The sequence below is a fragment of the Carassius auratus genome, unplaced genomic scaffold, assembly GCF_003368295.1.
Source record: "Carassius auratus strain Wakin unplaced genomic scaffold, ASM336829v1 scaf_tig00012452, whole genome shotgun sequence".
Classification (NCBI taxonomy): Eukaryota; Metazoa; Chordata; class Actinopteri; order Cypriniformes; family Cyprinidae; genus Carassius; species Carassius auratus.
The window spans coordinates 119,602-139,778 of record NW_020524290.1 but is presented as its reverse complement, the minus strand read 5'-3'; the positions used below and the strand labels follow the sequence as shown (position 1 = coordinate 139,778).

The 20,177-nt window shown below is 38.6% G+C and overlaps 1 protein-coding gene across 1 annotated transcript in view; it reads left to right on the top strand.

Annotated features, from left to right (window-relative positions):
- LOC113073605 (protein ELFN1-like) overlaps nt 1-16,610 on the top strand; it is a 92,909-nt gene extending 76,299 nt beyond the window's left edge. The window contains exon 3 of the mRNA XM_026246417.1: nt 12,389-16,610. Within this exon, the coding sequence (XP_026102202.1) occupies nt 12,793-15,186 (2,394 nt within the window). The 5' untranslated portion in view covers nt 12,389-12,792 and the 3' untranslated portion in view covers nt 15,187-16,610. The remainder of the gene's footprint in view (nt 1-12,388) is intronic.
- Nucleotides 16,611-20,177: the final 3,567 nt, after the last annotated feature.

Here is a 20,177-nt window from a genome sequence, read left to right as displayed (position 1 = left end):
TCAGTTGGAGACTGAGCCATGGAGGAATTTCATTGCTTTTAGATCATCCCAGTATTCCCGAGTGAGCCCTCCACTGGTCTTTTTTTTTTTTTTTTTGGGAGATATCACAAATTACAGTGAAAAAAAAAAAAAAAAAAAAAAAAAATTAAAATAGTAATAATAAAATATGTAGAATAGCAATAATATGTTTGTAAACCCTTTAAAGATTTCTTGATTGTTGCATTGATACTGATAATGTTTTTTTTTGTTTGTTTTTTTGCCGTAAAATTAATGATCTTTATCGAACATACAATTATAGAGAAACAGTCTAAATTCATAACATACAAACAGTTTATTTTGAGTTTGAGTGATCATTGACGAGACAGGCTGAAAAAAGTAAGTGAACCTCTGTGCACAAATCACACAAATCCTGGTTACTGGCAAACCTGCTTTTATCAAGGAAGGTTTGTTTGTGTAAACCATGCCTCCATTCCAAAGGCTTTCATTATTTTATTTGTTTAGGCAGATAGTGTTTGTATAATTTAATTTAATTAAGGTCAGACCACATTTTATAAGAAATCAATGCAGAACTCCAGCAATTTTATAAACATATTCTTGACACTCACTCTAAAGATCAGCACATGCACAGATGGTTTTGGTGATTGTGATTTTGACAATGTGATTTTGGAAATTGCAAGTGATAGATTTTCTCATGGGGTTTTCTTTAGTTTGATGCATTTCCTAAGCAGTATTGCTTCAAAAGAAATATGAATTCCGTAGCTTATTATTGAAACGGATAATGATGAATACTGGAATATACTTGAATACTTGAAAAGTGTGAGAAGTAGCCGAAGTTCGTCATTCTTTGAATAAGTTTAGTAAAGGTCCGTTCATTTCCTGGTTTTATGAAGCCCTCCCTCAGAAATATGCGATGAGATTGGTTAGCTGGTCCAATGTGTTGTGATTCGCTATATTCACTATATTCGCCTCCCACCCCTTACCTTAGCGACATGTGCTTCGGTTGTATTGTAAACAATGACATCATCTGTATTGCTTACAATTTTGAGCCCGATTGGGAAGTAGATAATATTAGTGAAGAGGATTGCGCAGAACCTGTGCAAGCATGGCTCTTAATGGTATGTTTTTTGTTTGTTGTTGTCTCATACTTTTAGATTTGTAAATGCTACTGCTGACGTTAGCTTTTATACTACATATGGTTTTATCCTGATTAAACTTTAATACATTACAGCAACAGCATGCGCATCCATGTTTAATGCTTCTCATAGCTATGTGAAAAATATCTGTCTGTCTATAAACATGAAGTATATAATTGGAACACAGTTTATTGGAGCTGAAGAGCTGATGATCTGAATGAGAAAGAGAGAGAGATACAGAGCAGGGGGACGCAAAGAAAAGTATTAAGAACCACTGTTTTAGAACACTGATTTTGAAAATGTATTAATCCATTAGATTCATTAAAAGACAGAATAATGATTCATATATCAACAGATGTTTTCTTGCACCCCTAGTTTTGAAGGCATGCCCCCCCCCCCCCCTTTTTGCATGTGTTCCCGGGGGGGATGTTTATGTAAATTTCAGGGTTTTGTTATGTCACAACCCTAACCCTAACCCTAACTCAAACAGGAATAGTACACACTAACGTTAAAAAAGTTAAATAGCAATCAACCTCCTCTTTAAGAAAATTAGAAATGTAAGCAAAAGCCACAGAGCTTGAATCTCATTATTTATCCAAAACACATTAGTTTAAGTAATACTGTATGTGAGAATATAGTGTGATGATTTGTGTAAAAATTATTTAAATTGTGCTCCATGTTTTCATTTTTGGGTGAACTATCCCTTTAGGGACCATAAGCGAATTCCAGTCCCTGTACCACAGTTGCCTTATTCTTTCTGTTTGTATGGGAAGCATCTGTTCAGAGAAATTCAGGATCAATATCAATGGCTGTTCCAACCCAAACTATGATCATGTTACCACATAGCACCATTACTGACGTGAGAGGCTCTGGCCACATCCTGACAGGTTTTTCAGTCCAACCAATTTCGCATCAATCCAATAGCTCATGCCAAGCCACTCTCAACACATGGATGTCTGTGCTCTTCCTCAGGCACCCCTGAAAACAAAGTTAATTTCTGTAACCCAGTCTGCCAGCAGGCACTAATGGCATATGCAGAGCGAGAGTCATTAATATGTGTGGATGAACGTAGAACAGAACGATGAGAGGGCTCAAATTTGTGGGAAGGGAGGCAGTAATGCTTGGCATAATGTTTAGTTTTGGATAGAAATGTGCATTGTTGGTAAACCACTGTTAAGTCCAAACACAAACCCAGCCAACACTGAATAACAATTCCATATAATCCCTCCCTCAGGCCTCATTCAGATTCAGACAAAACAAATTTTAACACTGGCTACTCTATGACTCTGTCCTGATGTCAAGATGGCACTGGCTTTCTGAAATGGATCAAAAATGGATTTATTCAAACACGTTTGATTGTAGGCAATGCAGTTGTTTGACTTTTATGTCTCATTTTTATGAAATAAATTGAACCTCTGTAAAATTTATTTTAAAAACCCATCAAATTCTCAGATCAAAACTTCACTTCGGGGCATTTATGACTTTTTACTAGTCGGTGGGTCATTGTTTACTTTGTGTAAATTACTCAACATACTGTACAACATACATTTCTGTTTTTACAGGCTCTACTTTGACAGATAATGTGTGAGTGGAAAGTGTCCGCACAACTGAGATTACATGGGTGAGAAACAAGTGTGGATATCACCATATTTGTTACTTGTGTTGTCATTTTAAATGCAAAAATACACACTCGCTTATAGTTTCTATAAGCCTCTGGCTACCACTTACTTAGTTTCAGGGTGGTAGGCATGAATTGAAGCTTGTATGTGAAGACTCAGACCATCTAAGCTGCCCGCAGTTTGTTTGTCCTTTGCGAATGCAGTCCCCTCTGGGATCACTTTATTTTCACTTTTGTGTAATTCCAAAAATTAATTTGCCTTTTATAGTTTACTTTACAAAATGAATGTAATACAGATGCACTGGGAGAGTTTGTAGACATAATTTTTCCTTCAGCTATTACCATGTATGGAACAAGGACAACTGAAATCATGTGATCCAAAACTAGTTGACACAGTCAACAAAACAGAAGTTAGTGGCAGAAGTAAAGTTTTCTAACTGCACATGCATATTTTATAATTTACAAATCTGAATTTAAAGATTGATTTAAAGGATTAATTTAAGGATTACATTTAATTTGGTATAATATTATATGAAAATATGTATGACAGTGTTGCTATTATTCAGTGCACCTAAATCAGATTAAAGTTATTTGCACGATCATTCGAAAGTCAATAAGATATTATATTATTACTTTAAAGAAATTACCATTTCAATTCAGCAAAATCTAAATAAATCTAAACAAATTAAATAGATCAAAAGTGCCATAAAGAGTTAAATACAAAGTAAAAAAAAAAGATTTATATTTCAAATAAACATTGTTCTTTTGAACTTAAAAATATTATGCACAATATTGCTGTTCCACTGTATTTTTCATCAAATTAATGCCTTGGTGTGCATAAAAAGTCTTCTTTCAGAAACCTCAAATATGTGAATAGTACAAACCTGATTCCAAAAAAGTTGGGCCACTGTACAAATTGTTAATAAAAACAGAATGCAATGATGTGGAAGTTTCAAATTTCGATATTTTATTCAGAATGCAACATAGATGACATATCAAATGTTTAAACTGAGAAAATGTAGAATTTTAAGGGAAAAATAAGTTGATTTAAAATTTCATGGCATCAACACATCTCTAAAAAGTTGGTACAAGGCTATGTTTACCACTTTGTGGCATTCCCTCCCCTTTTTATAACAGTCTGCAAACGTCTGGGGACTGAGGAGACAAGTTGCTCAAGTTTAGGAATAGGAATGTTGTCCCATTCTTGTCTTAGGTCTTCTTCGTTGCATCTTCCTCTTTATGATGTGCCAAATGATTTATATGGGTGAAAGATCTGGACTGCAGGCTGGCCATTTCAGTACCCGGCTGCTTCTACACAGCCATGATGTTGTAATTGATGCAGTATGTGGTGTCGCATTGACATGTTGGAAAATGCAAGATCTTCCCTGAAAGAGATGACGTCTGGATGGGAGCATATGTTGTTCTAGAACTTGGATATACCTTTCAGCATTGATTGTGCCTTTCCACATGTGTAAGCTGCCCATGCCACACGCACTCATGCAACCCCATACCACCAGAGATTCAGGCTTCTGAACTGAGCACTGATAACAACTTGCTTCTTTTTTGACCTATGTAGTTTTAGCCGGTAACAGTGAATGGCACAGTGGATCTTGTTCACCGACAATGCTTTCTGGAAGTATTCCTGAGCCCATGTTGTGATTTCCATTACAGTAGCATTCCTGTATGTGATGCAGTGCCGTCTATGGGCCCAGAGATTCTCTGAATCTTTGGATGATATTATGCACTTAAACTCTTTGCAATTTTTCTCTGGGAAATTCCTTTCTGATATTGCATGCTTAAGGTCGTCTGAATTAAGAAAAACAGTTTGGAATCTTACCTAATTTAAAGACAGATATAGATAAATAGAAATGGTTTGTATAAGGTGTGTAAAATTTGTGTGGTGATTTTTCTTTTTTTTGTGCTCTTCACACTATGACACACCAAAACAAACAGATTTTTGCTGCTTATCTAAACAGAAACACCTAGTGTGTGATGTTGCAAAAAGTAAACTAAGTACATGGGTTCATTGAGTAATAAAAAGACAATCCGCACACTCACACAAAAACAAACACTTGCGTTACATACTGACAAGCACTAGCGGACAGAGAGCGTACGGCTGGAAATATGTTGCGTCAAACAGATGAAAACCAGACAAAAATATTTGCGTTTTTTAAATGCTCATAGGGAACTGAAGTAGCTATCCTGCTCCAAGTCACACATGCTTCGTTTTCAGTGCATATGAAGTCTGTGTGAGTTACGTATGTGGAGCAGAAGCAGCACGGACTCATTGTGCTTTCACACAGGACGCCTTTGCAGTCCGCTACTGATCTGCGGCTGTTTCGTCCACAAACACAACATTTGTTCATTATTCTGGTTTCAAATCATGAAAACAAACAAACAAAAAACACCTTTTTCAGCATTGTGACTCTCTCATCACAGTACAGTAACAATCTTTCATAGACATAGTTTAATCTCAATAAGTATAAACAACCTATCATTCATGTATTTGACTTCTAGGTTTTAAGGGGTAGTGAGTGGATTATATCACTTACCTGGGTCCATGGAACTCACGAGGAAGTGGCCAGAAAACCGTGAGGAAGCAACTCATCCCTGAAATGTGAGCTCTTAGCTTGAGAGCAGGGATCACATCTCTCACTGCTAGACCGCACCAAGTGTAACCCCAAGACTGAAGAAACAGCTCTTTCATAGAGAATTTGGGTACCGCTGGACCTTTAGACTGAAGCGGGGGTTTGCCCTCATATAATTGCAAGTTTGGTCTTCATATGCAGGGTGGAGGCGGCCTGTCTAATTACAAGTTAGTCTAAGCAGTGAAAGCTGACATATGCTCAAAGGCCAAGTACATGAAACATGCATGATTCCCCCAGGTGACAGTGTTTTGCAGCACTGCAATCCAACTCTCCTCCACTCTCCTCACTCTCAGGTGGCCCCACTATCAAGGGTAGTGAGGGTGGAGGAGGCTGGGAGGCAGCTTTGGGCAGTAAAAAGGTGCCTTTCAAAATCTTGTTACCTCCCCTGCACATTCGACCGAGGAATTAATCCAAAGGGGTGACGCTGAGCTAAGCCTTTATCCTTCAGAGGACATTGGCACACCCTGCGATTGAAGAGATCGAAATCGGATCCTCCTCAGGTGCCCCGAATAACACGCAAGACATGACATGAGATGGATCAGCTCGATGGTACGTGATGCTGTAGACAAACGGTAGGTCCGTGGAGACTGACCTGGCAGAAAGTTTGAGCTACAATTTTCTGATCTCCCAGAGTAGTCCACAAACATAGTCTCAGCATGCTTATCAGACACATGAAACAGCTATCGTGTCAGAAGAGGCCAACAAAAAAATGACTACATCCAGAAACACTTTGACGGAGAATCATCTTTAAAAAGCAAAAATCTGAATGAGTGGATGCATGAGTGGATCCCTAACGTCAGTGTCTATGTAACGTCAAACGTGACTAACTTTAAAGGGAACCGTACATCCTATGCTAAAATGTCTTGTCCCTGGGCTAATCTTTAAAATGTCTGACTTCAGTCATATTAACATAGACACCAGCTCGCAGGTCTAAAAAAGACAAACCAAATAGAGAAAAGGTCATCTGATTGAGAAGTTGACCTCTGACCTTTAAGTGTCATTGATGGATCTGATTGATTGGTACTGAAGCCTCCATTACCTCGAGCGTCATTCTGCTCTCAATTCACCACAGAATATATCCACCTGCTGAGTTTCCTGCTCTGCACCTGCCCGTAACAGGGGGGCACTCGTGTCAGCAGCTGCCATTCTGGACAGCAGGATATCTGTATGCACAGGCCAGCTGAAACCAGGGAGCGGCACGGGCAGAGGATTAAACCATCCAGAGAGCAGTGTCCCATGATGAAGCGGTCTATCATCCTGTCACTTGCCTGTCCTGTCACTGTCCTATCAGTCGCCATAGAAAAATATGGGCCGAGAGCAGGCGAGGCGGGGGCATGGTTATCGTGAACACAATTTTTTTTTTCACCTCAGAGTAGAAGCGCTGAGCTTCAGCAAATAATAGGAGCTGTCTAGAGGCTAAAGGCTTATGTTTTTTGAAAATGTCCAAGTACACCACCCTATTGACTGTTGATATACTATTTTACATTGGCCCGGTTGCCTATCACACAAGAATGTAGACACCATGGACAATATATACAAAAAAACTCTTTGTAATTGGGTTGCATGGGAAATTTTCTCCACTAACATATTCTAGAATTATTTGAATTTTACTCAGATGAGGAGCCTAGATTGATTGCAGTGTGGCAGTTTAGTGGCAGGGAACTGGCAATTAAAAGAAATGGAATATGATTATGTTGGCTTCGGTTCAGAGACATAAATAAAAATTAGGGCTAACCACCAATAAAATAAAACAAAAGAAAATGGAATGAAATTCCTTGCATCATATGCTTGCTGATTAATTAGTCTCCTATGTCAATATTTGCTGAGAAGTACCCATGAATTAAAATAATTTAAGACACTGCATTTTTGTGGCAGACAAGTAAATTGTTAATTAAACAAACAGTGGCTTTAGAAATCAATATATTATTTGTTGTATTTGCATGTCGTTGAAAATTAGTTCACAGCAAATTATTTTTTTATTTGACTGACAAGATCTGCATTTAAATTTGCTACAATGGTATAAAAAAATATTATTATGGAGTATATGCACAAGTAAATTAAAGTTTGAATGTTACATTTTAGCAGTTTTTTTCCTAATTGTTAATTGTACATGCAGAGTATGACAATTGTCTTTCTCAGTCTGATGAAACTAACAATATTTATCAAAACAAATCACTTGAATGTCATGAATGTAATTTTTCAGTGTCAAACACAGAGAATCTTGCTAGCTTGTAGTCTCAAGGGGGACATGTACATATGCTTGTTATGTGTACACACATATTTCTATAAATAACCACATTGCTGGTTTCCTTGTCCAACTCTTGTATCTCAATAACTAGTTGCGGTGATGATATTATCAGCTCCTGTGAACAAAAACAACAAGCATGGACGCCGTATAGGGGGGAAAAGTTAGGACAATTCCAAGGGCCCCTGACTGACAAGGGGCCCAAAAAATAGGTAAAAGCTAATTAAAAATTTGTATTATATGATACACTATATAAAACATCATTGAGTATATTTTAAATACTAATACAATGAATGATGTCTTTGATTTTTCTTATTTTGGCAATAAAAGTTAAATATCACCATTGACCAAAAAATAAAACATCCATATTGACCGACCACCCCCCTGTATCTGCATGAAATGGTTTGGTCCTGCCTTAGCACACTCATCAGTGACAGTGTTTGGTTAGTTGCAGACAGTCAATTAATGCACAGAGCCCTAGCAGTGTTAATTTAATTAACGAAGACAACGACGAAAAATATTTGTTAACGAAATTGTTTTTTTATGTGACGAAGACGAGACGTTGATGAGCTAAAAATAATATCTGATGACGAAACAATGACGAAATTTAATGTGCATTTTCATTAACTAGACGAGACTGGACTAAAATGTTACTTGAGGACTATTGGACATTCAAAATGCATCCTATAGGCTATTTTCTTTCAGAATATGCGTCCCTGTCATTGGATTGCGATCGGATAAGGGCCGTTTGTATATCTAGATAGTATAACAGCTGCAGTGGATGGATAGACTACCAAAATGCGAACTAGTGATCTGAAACAATGGCCTCAGCACCCAAAGGGGCAGGGATGAGGTGACCAGATGTCCCATTTTTTCCTGGGGGTCACAATTGGTTGTAGATTAACTTTAAGGTACTGAAGGCTGGATAGGTGGAATCACCCTGATAGAAGTGTTCTCTCGTGCGCACGCTCCACTCCCTCAGTTCTCACATACAGAGCGATCAGTTCTCAGCGCTCAAATACACACACTTTTTCAAATGTATTCCTTGATTCAAATTTCTCATAAGCTTGATTTAGTCTAAAGAGAGAAGAATTAATGATTATTTTAATTTGAAAACTACATATAAATTAGCTACCACTGTGTTAATGTCTTAGCATCATTCCAGGGAGGCCTTTCACCCTGTTACAACTTGATGAACCACTGAAACAATTTTGGAAACATTATTTTAAAGTAAAAAATGTTACATAGTGTTGCTTTAAGGACATTTTTATGGTGGCTTTAAATCTTGCATCAAATAGTGAACTGCATACTGTATGCAGACTTGCATTTACAAATCACCAGCATGTGCTAGTAGTAGTATTGAACTACAAGCAGCAAGACAGTTGCAAGCCTTTGATTAAAATTATGTAAAGCTTTTGATGGGACAGTTAGGTCCTACAGATGTGGTGACAACAGCTTCGCAGAGGGGGCCCAATTAGATTTTTTTTGTCATGGGGCCCAAAATTCCTGGCAGCGCCCCTGACAACAAGATATGGGAAAATATAATTTATATTGTGTTTGTCATATATTCAGAGCAGAAATAGCAAAAGTTAACACATTCTTCACTTAGAAGTACAGATACTCATGTTCAAAAAGACTGGTAAAAGTTGAAGTACTGACTACAATTTTTTCCCAAGTTAAAATAAAAAGTATGGGCTATTACATGTAGTTAAGTAAAGAGTAAGCATTACTACCTGTTTTAGTGTCATGCTGGTAACTGGACCACACATTATATTAATACATTAAAACAAAAACAAAAACTCACAATTTAAATTTTGTTAGCTAATTAATGTATTCAGGCTGAACAACCATATTTATTTATTTTTCCCCAGGGTGCTTATTTCTTATTATGATTTTATACAAAATTGTATTGTATTATTCTTGCACTTGTATAAAATATACAATTTTGTTTTCTTTGAATAAAAAAAATGCAGATAAAGGTGTTTTTCCTGATAAATCATCTTTACAATAAATATACAGTTGCGACAAAATGTGGTTTATCTGTCTTCTTCAGACCATTTCTGGTATTTTTATAAGAATATAATATATTTGTAATGTAGTGTTAATCGACTTCTATCCCTTAACAGAATACTATAATAATATGATTTTTGCTTTATTATCTGATATGAAACCATGTCAGATCACAAAAGGAAGTTATTTCAAACATCTGATGTTGAAGTGAATTTGGACTAAATACATTAATTAAAGAAATTATCTTGTAAATTGTAAATTTTACCATTTTGACAAAAGGTTTGTAAACAGACTCACACACATTGCAAAATTGTATTGCACGTCTGCTACTGTGGTAAATTTATTAATCGTTCGGACTGATTTTTTCATAGCATGCGTGATGTGTCGCACTGTACAGCTCTGGAAACGCCTATAATTTCTCAGTAATGTTAACATATCTACGTCCTTATCGTTCTACAATAACATCAGACATTCTCTTTGCTCCCTTCTGCCTTGCTCCGTGGTAACTTCAGCAACTAGCCTACATCTGTGGCTGTGATAGCAGGGAAATAATAGACCAATGTGGGGTTTTGTTTTCTGTATTACATTAGGTTGAAAAAGGTGAGTAACTTACTAATGTAATGAGTCTGGTCTGAAAATGTAAGAAGTAGAAAGTACAGATATTTGTGTAAAAAATGTAAGGAGTGCAAGTAAAAAAATATCAGAAAATAAACAGTGAAGTAAAGTTATACTTCAATAAAATTATACTTCAATACTCTGATTCAGGGTGCTATAAAAGACTAAGACAATGAATCAAAATGCTTTTATTTAGCTTTTTATAAATGAGCAAAAAAATAAATAAATAATTAAAAAAAAGAAAACCCTAATGTAATAATTACATATTTTGAATTACATGTTATATTATTAGAATAACAATTGAAGTGTTATCAATCGAATTTTAACAACTGAAAATCTAAATGGAAAAAAAAGAAAATAAGTTAAATAACAACAAGTTAGACCTTCTGATTTGGCATCACATTATTTTGCTTTCATGGAAGCAGCAATCATGCTGCATGAACTCCACAGATTTGTGTAAAATCTAATGATCATGTTTTCCAACATGATTTGAGCTGATCCAAAGAGGATCTTGAGCTTCAATAGAAGAACATCTGACAGTCAGTACAGTCACATGGTCAATGTAACAATGCTGATTACTGATTATTCTTCTTTCTGTCATTTTTCATTAACATTAACTTTTATTTCCTAAAACTATTTATTTGGTTTAAATGGGATTTTAAATCCCAGATTTCCATTGTTTACTCAGATTTTTGGATTCCTCTAAATTCTTAAAATTCAGTTGAGCGATGATTAACAAAAATTTAATAAGATGCACAAGATGTAATTTGTGCTGTACACTGTAGTGTGATCTTACACACAGAAAAACCAACGCATCATTTGGGGGAAACCCAGATTCCCCCATAAAATACCATATTTGATCCACTGCCTTCCATAGAGAGCTTTATGGACCATGTCCATCTATGCACTTGAGAAATGCTTCTGTCCTCTTCAGTGAAAGCCCTTCTTGCATAATTGACTCGCTTAAAATCAGTGTGCTCCCTCTCTGCATGTAAACGTGGCTTTCACAGGGCAAGTAGCTGCTGAAGTTACGGCTTACAGTGGGTCAACCAGACAGGGTAATTAGAATGAGTTTTAGTGCAGTGGAAATCTCTGTAAAGAATTCCATATTGTGCAAGTTTTAAAAATATTCCTCCAGTGAGTGAAGAGGCTTTTAGGAGCTTTCACCAGCTTCAAGGAGACACTGAATGACTTTAATATTGTTCCAGTTCCCATCCTCTCTTAACTCACAAAATGATTTGTGATACAGCCAACATTGCTTAGAGCTGTCTCAATGTGGTTTCAAAGACTGCCTAGGATGACTGTGAAGTGAACTGAAGCTCCCTCTTGTCTCTGCCACCTCAGGGAATGTACCTTCTCTTTGTGAGGGCAGTGTCTTTAAAATAAATACTATTCTCATTTGATTTCCTTCTGAAGAAAAGGCTTGCATAAGACTTTAGTGTTTAGTAATTGGTCAGGTTTTTTTGCTCCAAAATGAGTATTTCCTATAAATCAAGTATATAAGATTAAATGCAAATCTTCCAAACTCTGCAATATGGATGCATTTGATTTTTATAAAATAGTCTCCAGAGCCACTGGTTGTTTCAAATGTACATTTATATTAAGCCATTGTGCAGACGCTTTTATCCAGAGCGTCTTACAATCAGTTTTCACTTGAACATTTTAAAGGACGAAATGTAATTGATCCGTTTTACCCACCAAGTATTGTTTCTGCTCATTTTGATGGTCTCAGAGTTAATGGAGGGAGAACTGGGACGCTTTTGCTTTCTTTTATCTGTCAGGAGGAAATTGGCCAATGGTTTCTGATAATAGCAATATGTCACAGAAACTGAAGGGAAGTGAAATTGTGTACAAAAAAAAATTGATGGTCAGATAACAAAGTTATTCTTTTACCTTTCACAGGTCCACAGACATATGAGTAAGACATCAGGGAAATACATACAATGAAATATATGAATTATTCCTTTGAGCCTGCACACAAACATAGCATGCTGCTTGTATAGTATGGAACATGTCATAACTGCTGTCGCAAGTTGAACTGTATTTCGAATATTGCTTTTTTAATTTAAAAACTTTGTGAGCATCAGTCAATGCTTCCTTTTTTTCTTTTCTTATCCAGGGTGTACCTCTGGGCCTATAAATGAGACTAAAATGGTGGAAGAGAAGAAAAGACAAGAGGATGAAAGCCATCTACAATGCTCTACCCTGGGGAAATAAGCACAGGCCATTTTGAATTGGTGAAAGACTAAGACCCAGCTCAAGCACTCCACTGGTGTGAAAACTTCTCCATTGGAGACTTAACCTGCAAATGTATTAGTTATGGTCAGCGGGTTTAATAAGGGGCTGACATATTAGTGCAGAACACCCCAACTCATGTGAAATAATTCTCTGGACCAGAGACTGGAAGTTTTTATCCCTTGGCTGAAGGGAAAGGGTTTATTACCCTGTTAAATACTGTGAGGCTCCATCCAGCCTAGTTCAAACTCAAGTGGCACCCCAAGCTGCTACCAACTGGCATTGCTCATGGCTTCCAGGAGGGCATTAGGAGCTAGTAATGGAGGTATGGTGAAGAGTGCCTTCTTCTGGTCTTTGGCCATAATCTATCTGACTCACATAAGTGGAGTGAGGGGGGATTGCTGGCTCATAGAAGGTGAAAAGGGCTTTGTGTGGCTGGCAATTTGCAGCCAAAACCAGCCACCCTATGAGGCCATCCCTCAGCATATCAACAGCACCATAGTGGACCTTCGATTGAATGAGAACAAGATCAAGAGCATCCACTACTCTGCCCTTAGCCGCTTTACCAACCTCACATACCTGAATATGACCAAGAATGAGATTAATTACATTGAGGATGGTGCTTTTTCAGCCCAGTTCAACTTGCAGGTTCTCCAGTTGGGTTTTAATAAGTTACGTAACTTAACTGAAGGGATTCTCAGGGGTTTGGGAAAGCTGCAGTACCTCTACCTCCAGGCCAACCTGATTGAGACTGTGACACCCAATGCCTTCTGGGAGTGCCCAAACATAGAAAACATCGACCTTTCTATGAATCGCATCCAGGTGCTTGATGGGTCCACCTTCACCAGCCTAACAAAGCTGACCACCTGTGAACTCTACACCAATCCTTTCAACTGCTCCTGTGAGCTCTTGGGGTTTGTCAAGTGGCTCTCTGTCTTTCCCAACAGGACAAGTGAACGGATGGTGTGCGATTCTCCTGCAGGAGTCTCGGGCTACAGTCTCTTAAGTCAGAATCCAAACAATCCCACATACCGGAATGCTCTGCATATGCTGTCCACTGTGTGCACGGAGGACTACACGACTCCGTACATCCCTGTGCCTACTGAGACCACCACTTACCCTCCAGACTCTACACCATGTGGGCTGGAAGACTGTCCCTCAGGGACTGAGCCAGAGGAAATCAGCATCAGTCCCACGTACATTGACTTAGATGTGAAACCAATCATGAAACTAAAGCAAGTGTCTCACACGAATGCATTAATCACTGTTCAGATCCCTTACCCCTACAAGAAGATGTACATCCTTGTCCTGTACAATAACAGCTTCTTCACTGTTATACAGAATCTGAAGCGACAGAAGGAGGACATTGAACTGAAAAACCTGAAACCCCACACCGATTACACCTACTGTGTGGCTTCCATAAGAAACTCGTTGCGTTTCAATCATACTTGTTTAACACTATCCACAGGGCGTAGGAATGGAAAAGAGCCAGAAACTAGTAAATCATCAGCCACTCACTACATAATGACTATCATAGGATGTCTTTTTGGTATGGTAATTGTTTTAGGGATAGTGTACTATTGCTTGCGAAAAAAGAGACAACAAGATGAAAAGCACAAAAAGGCAGGAAGCTTAAAGAAGAACATAATTGAGCTTAAATATGGTGGTGAGCTAGAGGGTAGGACGATATCAAGGCTGTCTCAAAAGCAAATTATGGCTGGGGAGAACATGACCCGCATGCCCTATCTACCTTCCGGCAGTGGAATGGAGCAATACAAACTTCAAGACATTAGTGACACTCCAAAAATGGCCAAAGGAAATTACATGGAAGTGAGAACTGGGGAGCACCTAGATCGAAGGGAATGTGAGATGTCTATGCCTGGCAACAGTCAAGGCTCAGTTCCCGAGATATCGACAATCGCAAAGGAAGTAGACAAGGTCAACCAGATTATTACCAATTGTATAGATGCTCTGAAATCAGAGTCCACCTCCTTCCAAGGGGTGAAATCTGGTGCTGTTTCAACAGCTGAACCTCAACTGGTAATGATCTCAGAACAGCCTCAGAGCAAGTCTGGCTTCCTGTCACCTGTCTACAAGGACAGCTACCACCACTCTTTACAAAGACATCACACATCAGATGCTTCTCCGAAGCGTCCAAGTACAGCAACTGGTGGTCCACTGCGGAGTCCAAGGCCTTATCGCTCAGAGGGGCCCTACAAGTCAGAGTCAAAGTATATTGAGAAAACTTCACCCACAGGGGAGACTATTTTGACTATTACACCCACAGCTGCGATACTAAGGGCAGAGGCGGAGAAGATCCGTCAATATAGTGAGCATCGGCACTCCTACCCCGACGCCCACCAAATTGAAGAGTTGGAAGAACCAGATAGTCGGAAAACGTCCATTTTGGAGCCCCTGACACGGCCTCGTGCCAGAGACTTGGCTTACTCGCAGCTCTCTCCCCAATACCACAATCTCAGTTACTCGTCTAGTCCTGAGTACTACAGCAAACCATCACACAGCATCTGGGAGCGCTTTAAACTCCATCGCAAGCGACACAAAAATGAGGAGTACATGGCTGCAGGTCATGCTCTGAGGAAAAAAGTGCAGTTTGCTAAGGATGAAGATCTTCATGACATTCTAGATTACTGGAAGGGAGTGTCAGCCCAACAAAAATCTTAATCTACTCAAGTGTTCGTCTGTGTCTTTTTGAAGGACCACAATGAACAGGACCAGAAGGAATCCTTAATCTAGTGAAATCACATTCTAATGGATAAATATTAAACTACAGTGAATTTCAATTTAGGGAAAAAGGTTTGTGTACCAAAATTAAAATATGTTACTTAAAGCAACAAAGGGAGAATATATTGCAAATATAAAATATATATGTTGAAATGGATTTTTAGTATTTGATTACCGCATGGCCAAGTCCTGTGACAGTGGATTTGCTGTTGTGTACTGTGAGACTAAAAAGAATCCAACAGTGACAGACAATTTTTGAAATCTTACTATTTCTTCTGCAGGACCACTGTAATTTATGGACCATTTTTCTCCCAATATTTGAGTTTGTTCTAAATACAAATGAACTATGTACAGATACTGTTTCTATATTTGCAACGTTCGCTGTTAAAAATGGAGAAAAATATCTATAATGTGTATGATTCAGGTTTAGACCATGGATTTTGGAGTTAGCTCCTGTGATATTATCTGTCCTTAAATGAATGTTTACCGTCCTGATGGATAAACATTGCACTGGTCAATGAAATGGCATATTTTCTTTTAGGCCACAGTTTACGCTACCCTGCTTTGCCAATTTTTAATACATAACACTAATCGGACCGCACAATATTACACCAAGGCTGATATTATGTTATATTTGTGTATCATAATCACAAAGTGAATCCGTTTGTTTGGGATGGTTTAGAAACATCTGCATACATGATTGCAGTGTCAAAGTGGAACAAAATGAAAAAGTAGAGCATTTTGATACACATTTAGTAGTTATGTCTGATATGTTTACCAGTAAAGCACTCCACAAAACATGCACTTCTGCTTTGACCTTACGATGCCTAATAGTAGTGAGGGGTTATCTGATCATTAACCAAAGTGCTTGGGTGGCAGCTCATTACACATTTATCTGCAGATGTTTCCACCAATCTCGAGCCAACAGCCCTATGGATGAATGTATCACATACATAAAGCAGCCTTTTCAGCTGCAGTTCCTTTGTTGTTGTTGTTGTTGTTGTTTTTACAATCACATAATTCCCATTTTTCATGCATTATGCTGAGTTTTGATATTCATACTTCTTTTCAGTTTCATGCATTTGGCATATCTGTCAACAATATTTAATCAATCAGAAGAAACAAAAATGTTTATAAACCTAAGGGTATTGTTTTAGGCTTTTCTACTGTTTGGCGGGTAAAAATGCTTTTGTAAATGTTGAATGCCACTGCACGGACCCTGTGGCCATCACTACTGATCTGCCATTTAGGGAAATGCAGGAAGTAACTGGGTTGTCCAATATCTTTCTTTCTTTTTTTTTTTTCCTTTTTTTTTTCTTTTCAACAGCCTTAAACTTCTGGATATATCTGTATAACTGTGTTTTTCTTTAATTGTTGATCTGTTGTTGTTGTTTTTTTGTTTTTAAGAAAGTACATTTCAGTAGACTTCAACAGCTGTCAGGTTTATACTTAATCTAGCAAGTAACCTACATGTTTTTATAATGCATAGTGTAGCACTCCTGTAACTCATTCAATTTAGAAATGTTGAGAAATCTGTGAATGGAGGGCATCAGATACAAACAAGAGCACAATGTGTGTTATTTTGTATTTCTTAAAACTATGTTACCTGCTTTCAGACGAAGTACTGTGAAATAAAGGAAAGGGTGCACCCATACTGTCACAATCCTTATGATAACATTTCCCTGGAGTCCTGTTTTTTTTTTTTTTTTTTTTGGTTATATTTATCCTCAAACTAGAATATAATGTTATGCACCAAATATTCTCACCCTATGTCACATATGATTAATTCACCTACTGACTAGAGGAAATTATAATAAATAATGAACTTTAAAGATCTTCATGACTGGTAACACACATATTCAGAGTATTGCCTGGTCAGAGACATGATTAATTGCATTTATTTATTTTTTGTATTTTGTCATTTTAATGTTTTTATTAATCACGCTAAAATAGCAAGTCAAATTATCAGCCCAAAAACTGACTTTTACACCTTTTTTGTAATGTTACCGAGTGAAAATGAGGGGCTAAAACAGGATTCAATTACAATATCCTTCATGTGTGAAATTCACTGTTCCATGTTGAGAAACTGATTATTAACTGTTTGCATTAGATCAATCCAAAGAGCCACTTACTGCTTGGCCTTATATTATGAGATGATGTTTGGTATTAGTAAAATATCTGAACTCTTTTGAATGCTGACTGTCTGAAGCAGAGTTTAATATTTCTATTAATATTTCATTTAATATTTCTTACTTGTTTCTCAATGAGTCCAGGTATTTTAATCTCAAGGTCTGAGGTTTTTTCCAAAAATGCCCATATTTGCTCTAATAACCCACACACAAGAAGCAAGCAGCGAAAATAACATCCAGTTTTTTTTTTTTTTTTTTTTTCTTTCATAATGAATTGCTAAATAGCCACATCAAATATATTTCAGAAAATAAATTACACTTTGCCCCAAATCAAATACAGGCTTAGAGTTGTGGGGTTCGAAGATGGCTTGTCAAATCAAAGACCCCAGCTGATTTCATGGTTTTTCATCAAGCCAAAATAATGTGCAGCCTGTCAGTTTGATCAGACATCGATTGCAGATATGTGAAAGAAAAGGAAAAAGAAAAGCTTTGTGCTTATTTTGAAATAGTGACAACAAATTAATAACAAACTAATCGTGTTATCATATGTAAGTATATAAGTAAATATTAAACCTGGGTCTAATTGAACATAGGATATTAAATAAAGTTAATACACTTGTCAGGAACCGATCAAGCTAATCACCCACACCTGTTCCTTATCAGTGACCTCATCAAATGAAACTATAAAGCAGTCACCTCAGCCCCAGTTCTGGGTCAAGCCTCCAACAGGAAAAGACCATACGCTGTTGTCTCCCGATCCTGTGATGCACCGCAAACGACAAGATGTAAAGTATACTCATCTTTGAAACACTAACCGGTGTCATTGTTCTACTACCCCCAGGACTCCTGAGCATTCTCCTGCTACCTGAGATCCAACGATCCCTCTAGTCTCCTGTGTTCTCCATGAGTCAGCTTTATAGCTTATGCATCTTAAAAGGAAAGAAAGGATTTTATATTAACAATCTGTGACTGTGTGGTGTTGACACTCCTGCAAAGGAAGTACTCACCTGTCTTCAACCCTGCACCCTGTGATCTGCACATAGCCTGCACCTGAAAACCCCCAACTATGAACTTAATTTTTTTTTATAAACACTGTGCTTTGAATTCACTTACCTCTGCCTCATGTGAATATCCTGACAACACTGGAATGTATTACAAATAACAAATTCATATATTAAAGGGACACCTAATTTACAAACAAAACAGCCTCTGCCTCTCGCTACCGGCACGTCTATAAATACGTGCCCGTAGGACCCGTCACTAATCTTCTTCGTCTTCATTGACTGCTTTGTTTGAAGCGTGCATCTGAGAAACAACCAAAACGGTAAGAGCGTTCTATTATTGTTATCATGGCATCCAATAGCAAGGCATTTAAACGGTGTGTGCATCCGTGTCAGCGTTATTTGACACCTGATGACACGCACACTCTTCACTTGTCTCTTGTTTGGGCAAAGAGCACGCGCGCGGTGTCCTTGAGGGGGGAATCTGTGTGCACTGCAAGCTTTTTTTCTGTGAAAAAGCTCTGCTCTCGTTTGTCTATCTTTTTGAGGAAAGAGGGTCAGCCATCTGGATCCCGCGGCTCAGGACCCGCAGTTGCCAAGGCACAGAGGAGAATGAGCTCGTGGGAATCACAGGTTGATCTCGCTGAGGAGTGTAGAGAGGGACTTTAGGCGGCAAATGAGAATGAACTTCAGGAGGAAGATGTGTTGTCATTAACCCCTTCTGATACTGAAGTAAGTGCTCTGCTGGGTTCTACCCAGAAAGAACAGGAGATGTCTGAGAGTGGCGAAGAAGCTGAGGCTGAGCCTTCTCATTTCTCCTGCTCTGCGTATGGGGAGCTGTTAGAGGTTATGGATCGCACCACGGCAAAATTAGAGTTGCCATGGAAGCGTGCCAGAAAGGTAACGTCGCGAGGTCGCCTCGATGAGCGTTATTTGTCTGACCATAGCCTTCCAGCCCAGGTGAGCCTTCCATTCTTGCCTGACTTACATGCAGAAGTCGAAAAGGAATGGAAGAGGCCATTTTCCTCTCGCATCCATCGGTTTCAGCATACGAGTTATGCTGATATCGATGGCATGCATGAGAACGGATATGAGAGGATGCCCCCTGTAGAAGAGATGCTGGCTAGCTATCTCTCAGTGGGGGAAAAATCCTAAAATCTCCCTCTTTGCCATCTAAGCCCTTCCAGGATACATCCCGCTTAAATTGAAAATCATACGCAGCAGCAGGTCAGGCTGTGGCTTCGTTGCACACGATGGCAGTGCTTCAGGCTTACCAGGCTGTCCTGCTGAGGGACCTGGATACAGGCGAGGCCTTTCAGCTGCCTTTAAATCCCTCATCCCGCGAAGGTCCAGATCCGAGCACGAACAAAAAGGGGACCTGGCCCATTTCGTTCTGAGGATCGAAGACGGGCGCAGAAGGCTAGTGTCGCGGCTCGCGCTCCTCCCCCGCCTAAGGGCAGGGGCAAGAGGAATCGCGGGTCACGAAGAGGTAAGCAGGATCTGAGGGATGTGTTTCAGACGAGGCAGCGTTCTTGTCTGGATCGGAGCGATACCTAGGAGTTACTCACTTCTTTTGGATGTTTTTAACTTCTGTTTTTATTTCTCCCCTGCCTAATTCCCATGTAGCCACCAGCGCTCCACCTGATCGAGGTTAGGTGAAAAGTTTCTCACATAACAGTCTCCTATCCTGGACATGTGATGTTTTGGTTGGTCCTATTTTCATGGTGACCACCTTACTGACGGTCCGGACCAAAAGGGGCGCCCCATAAAGCGGAACTCAAGTACAGGAGGGTGGATGAGT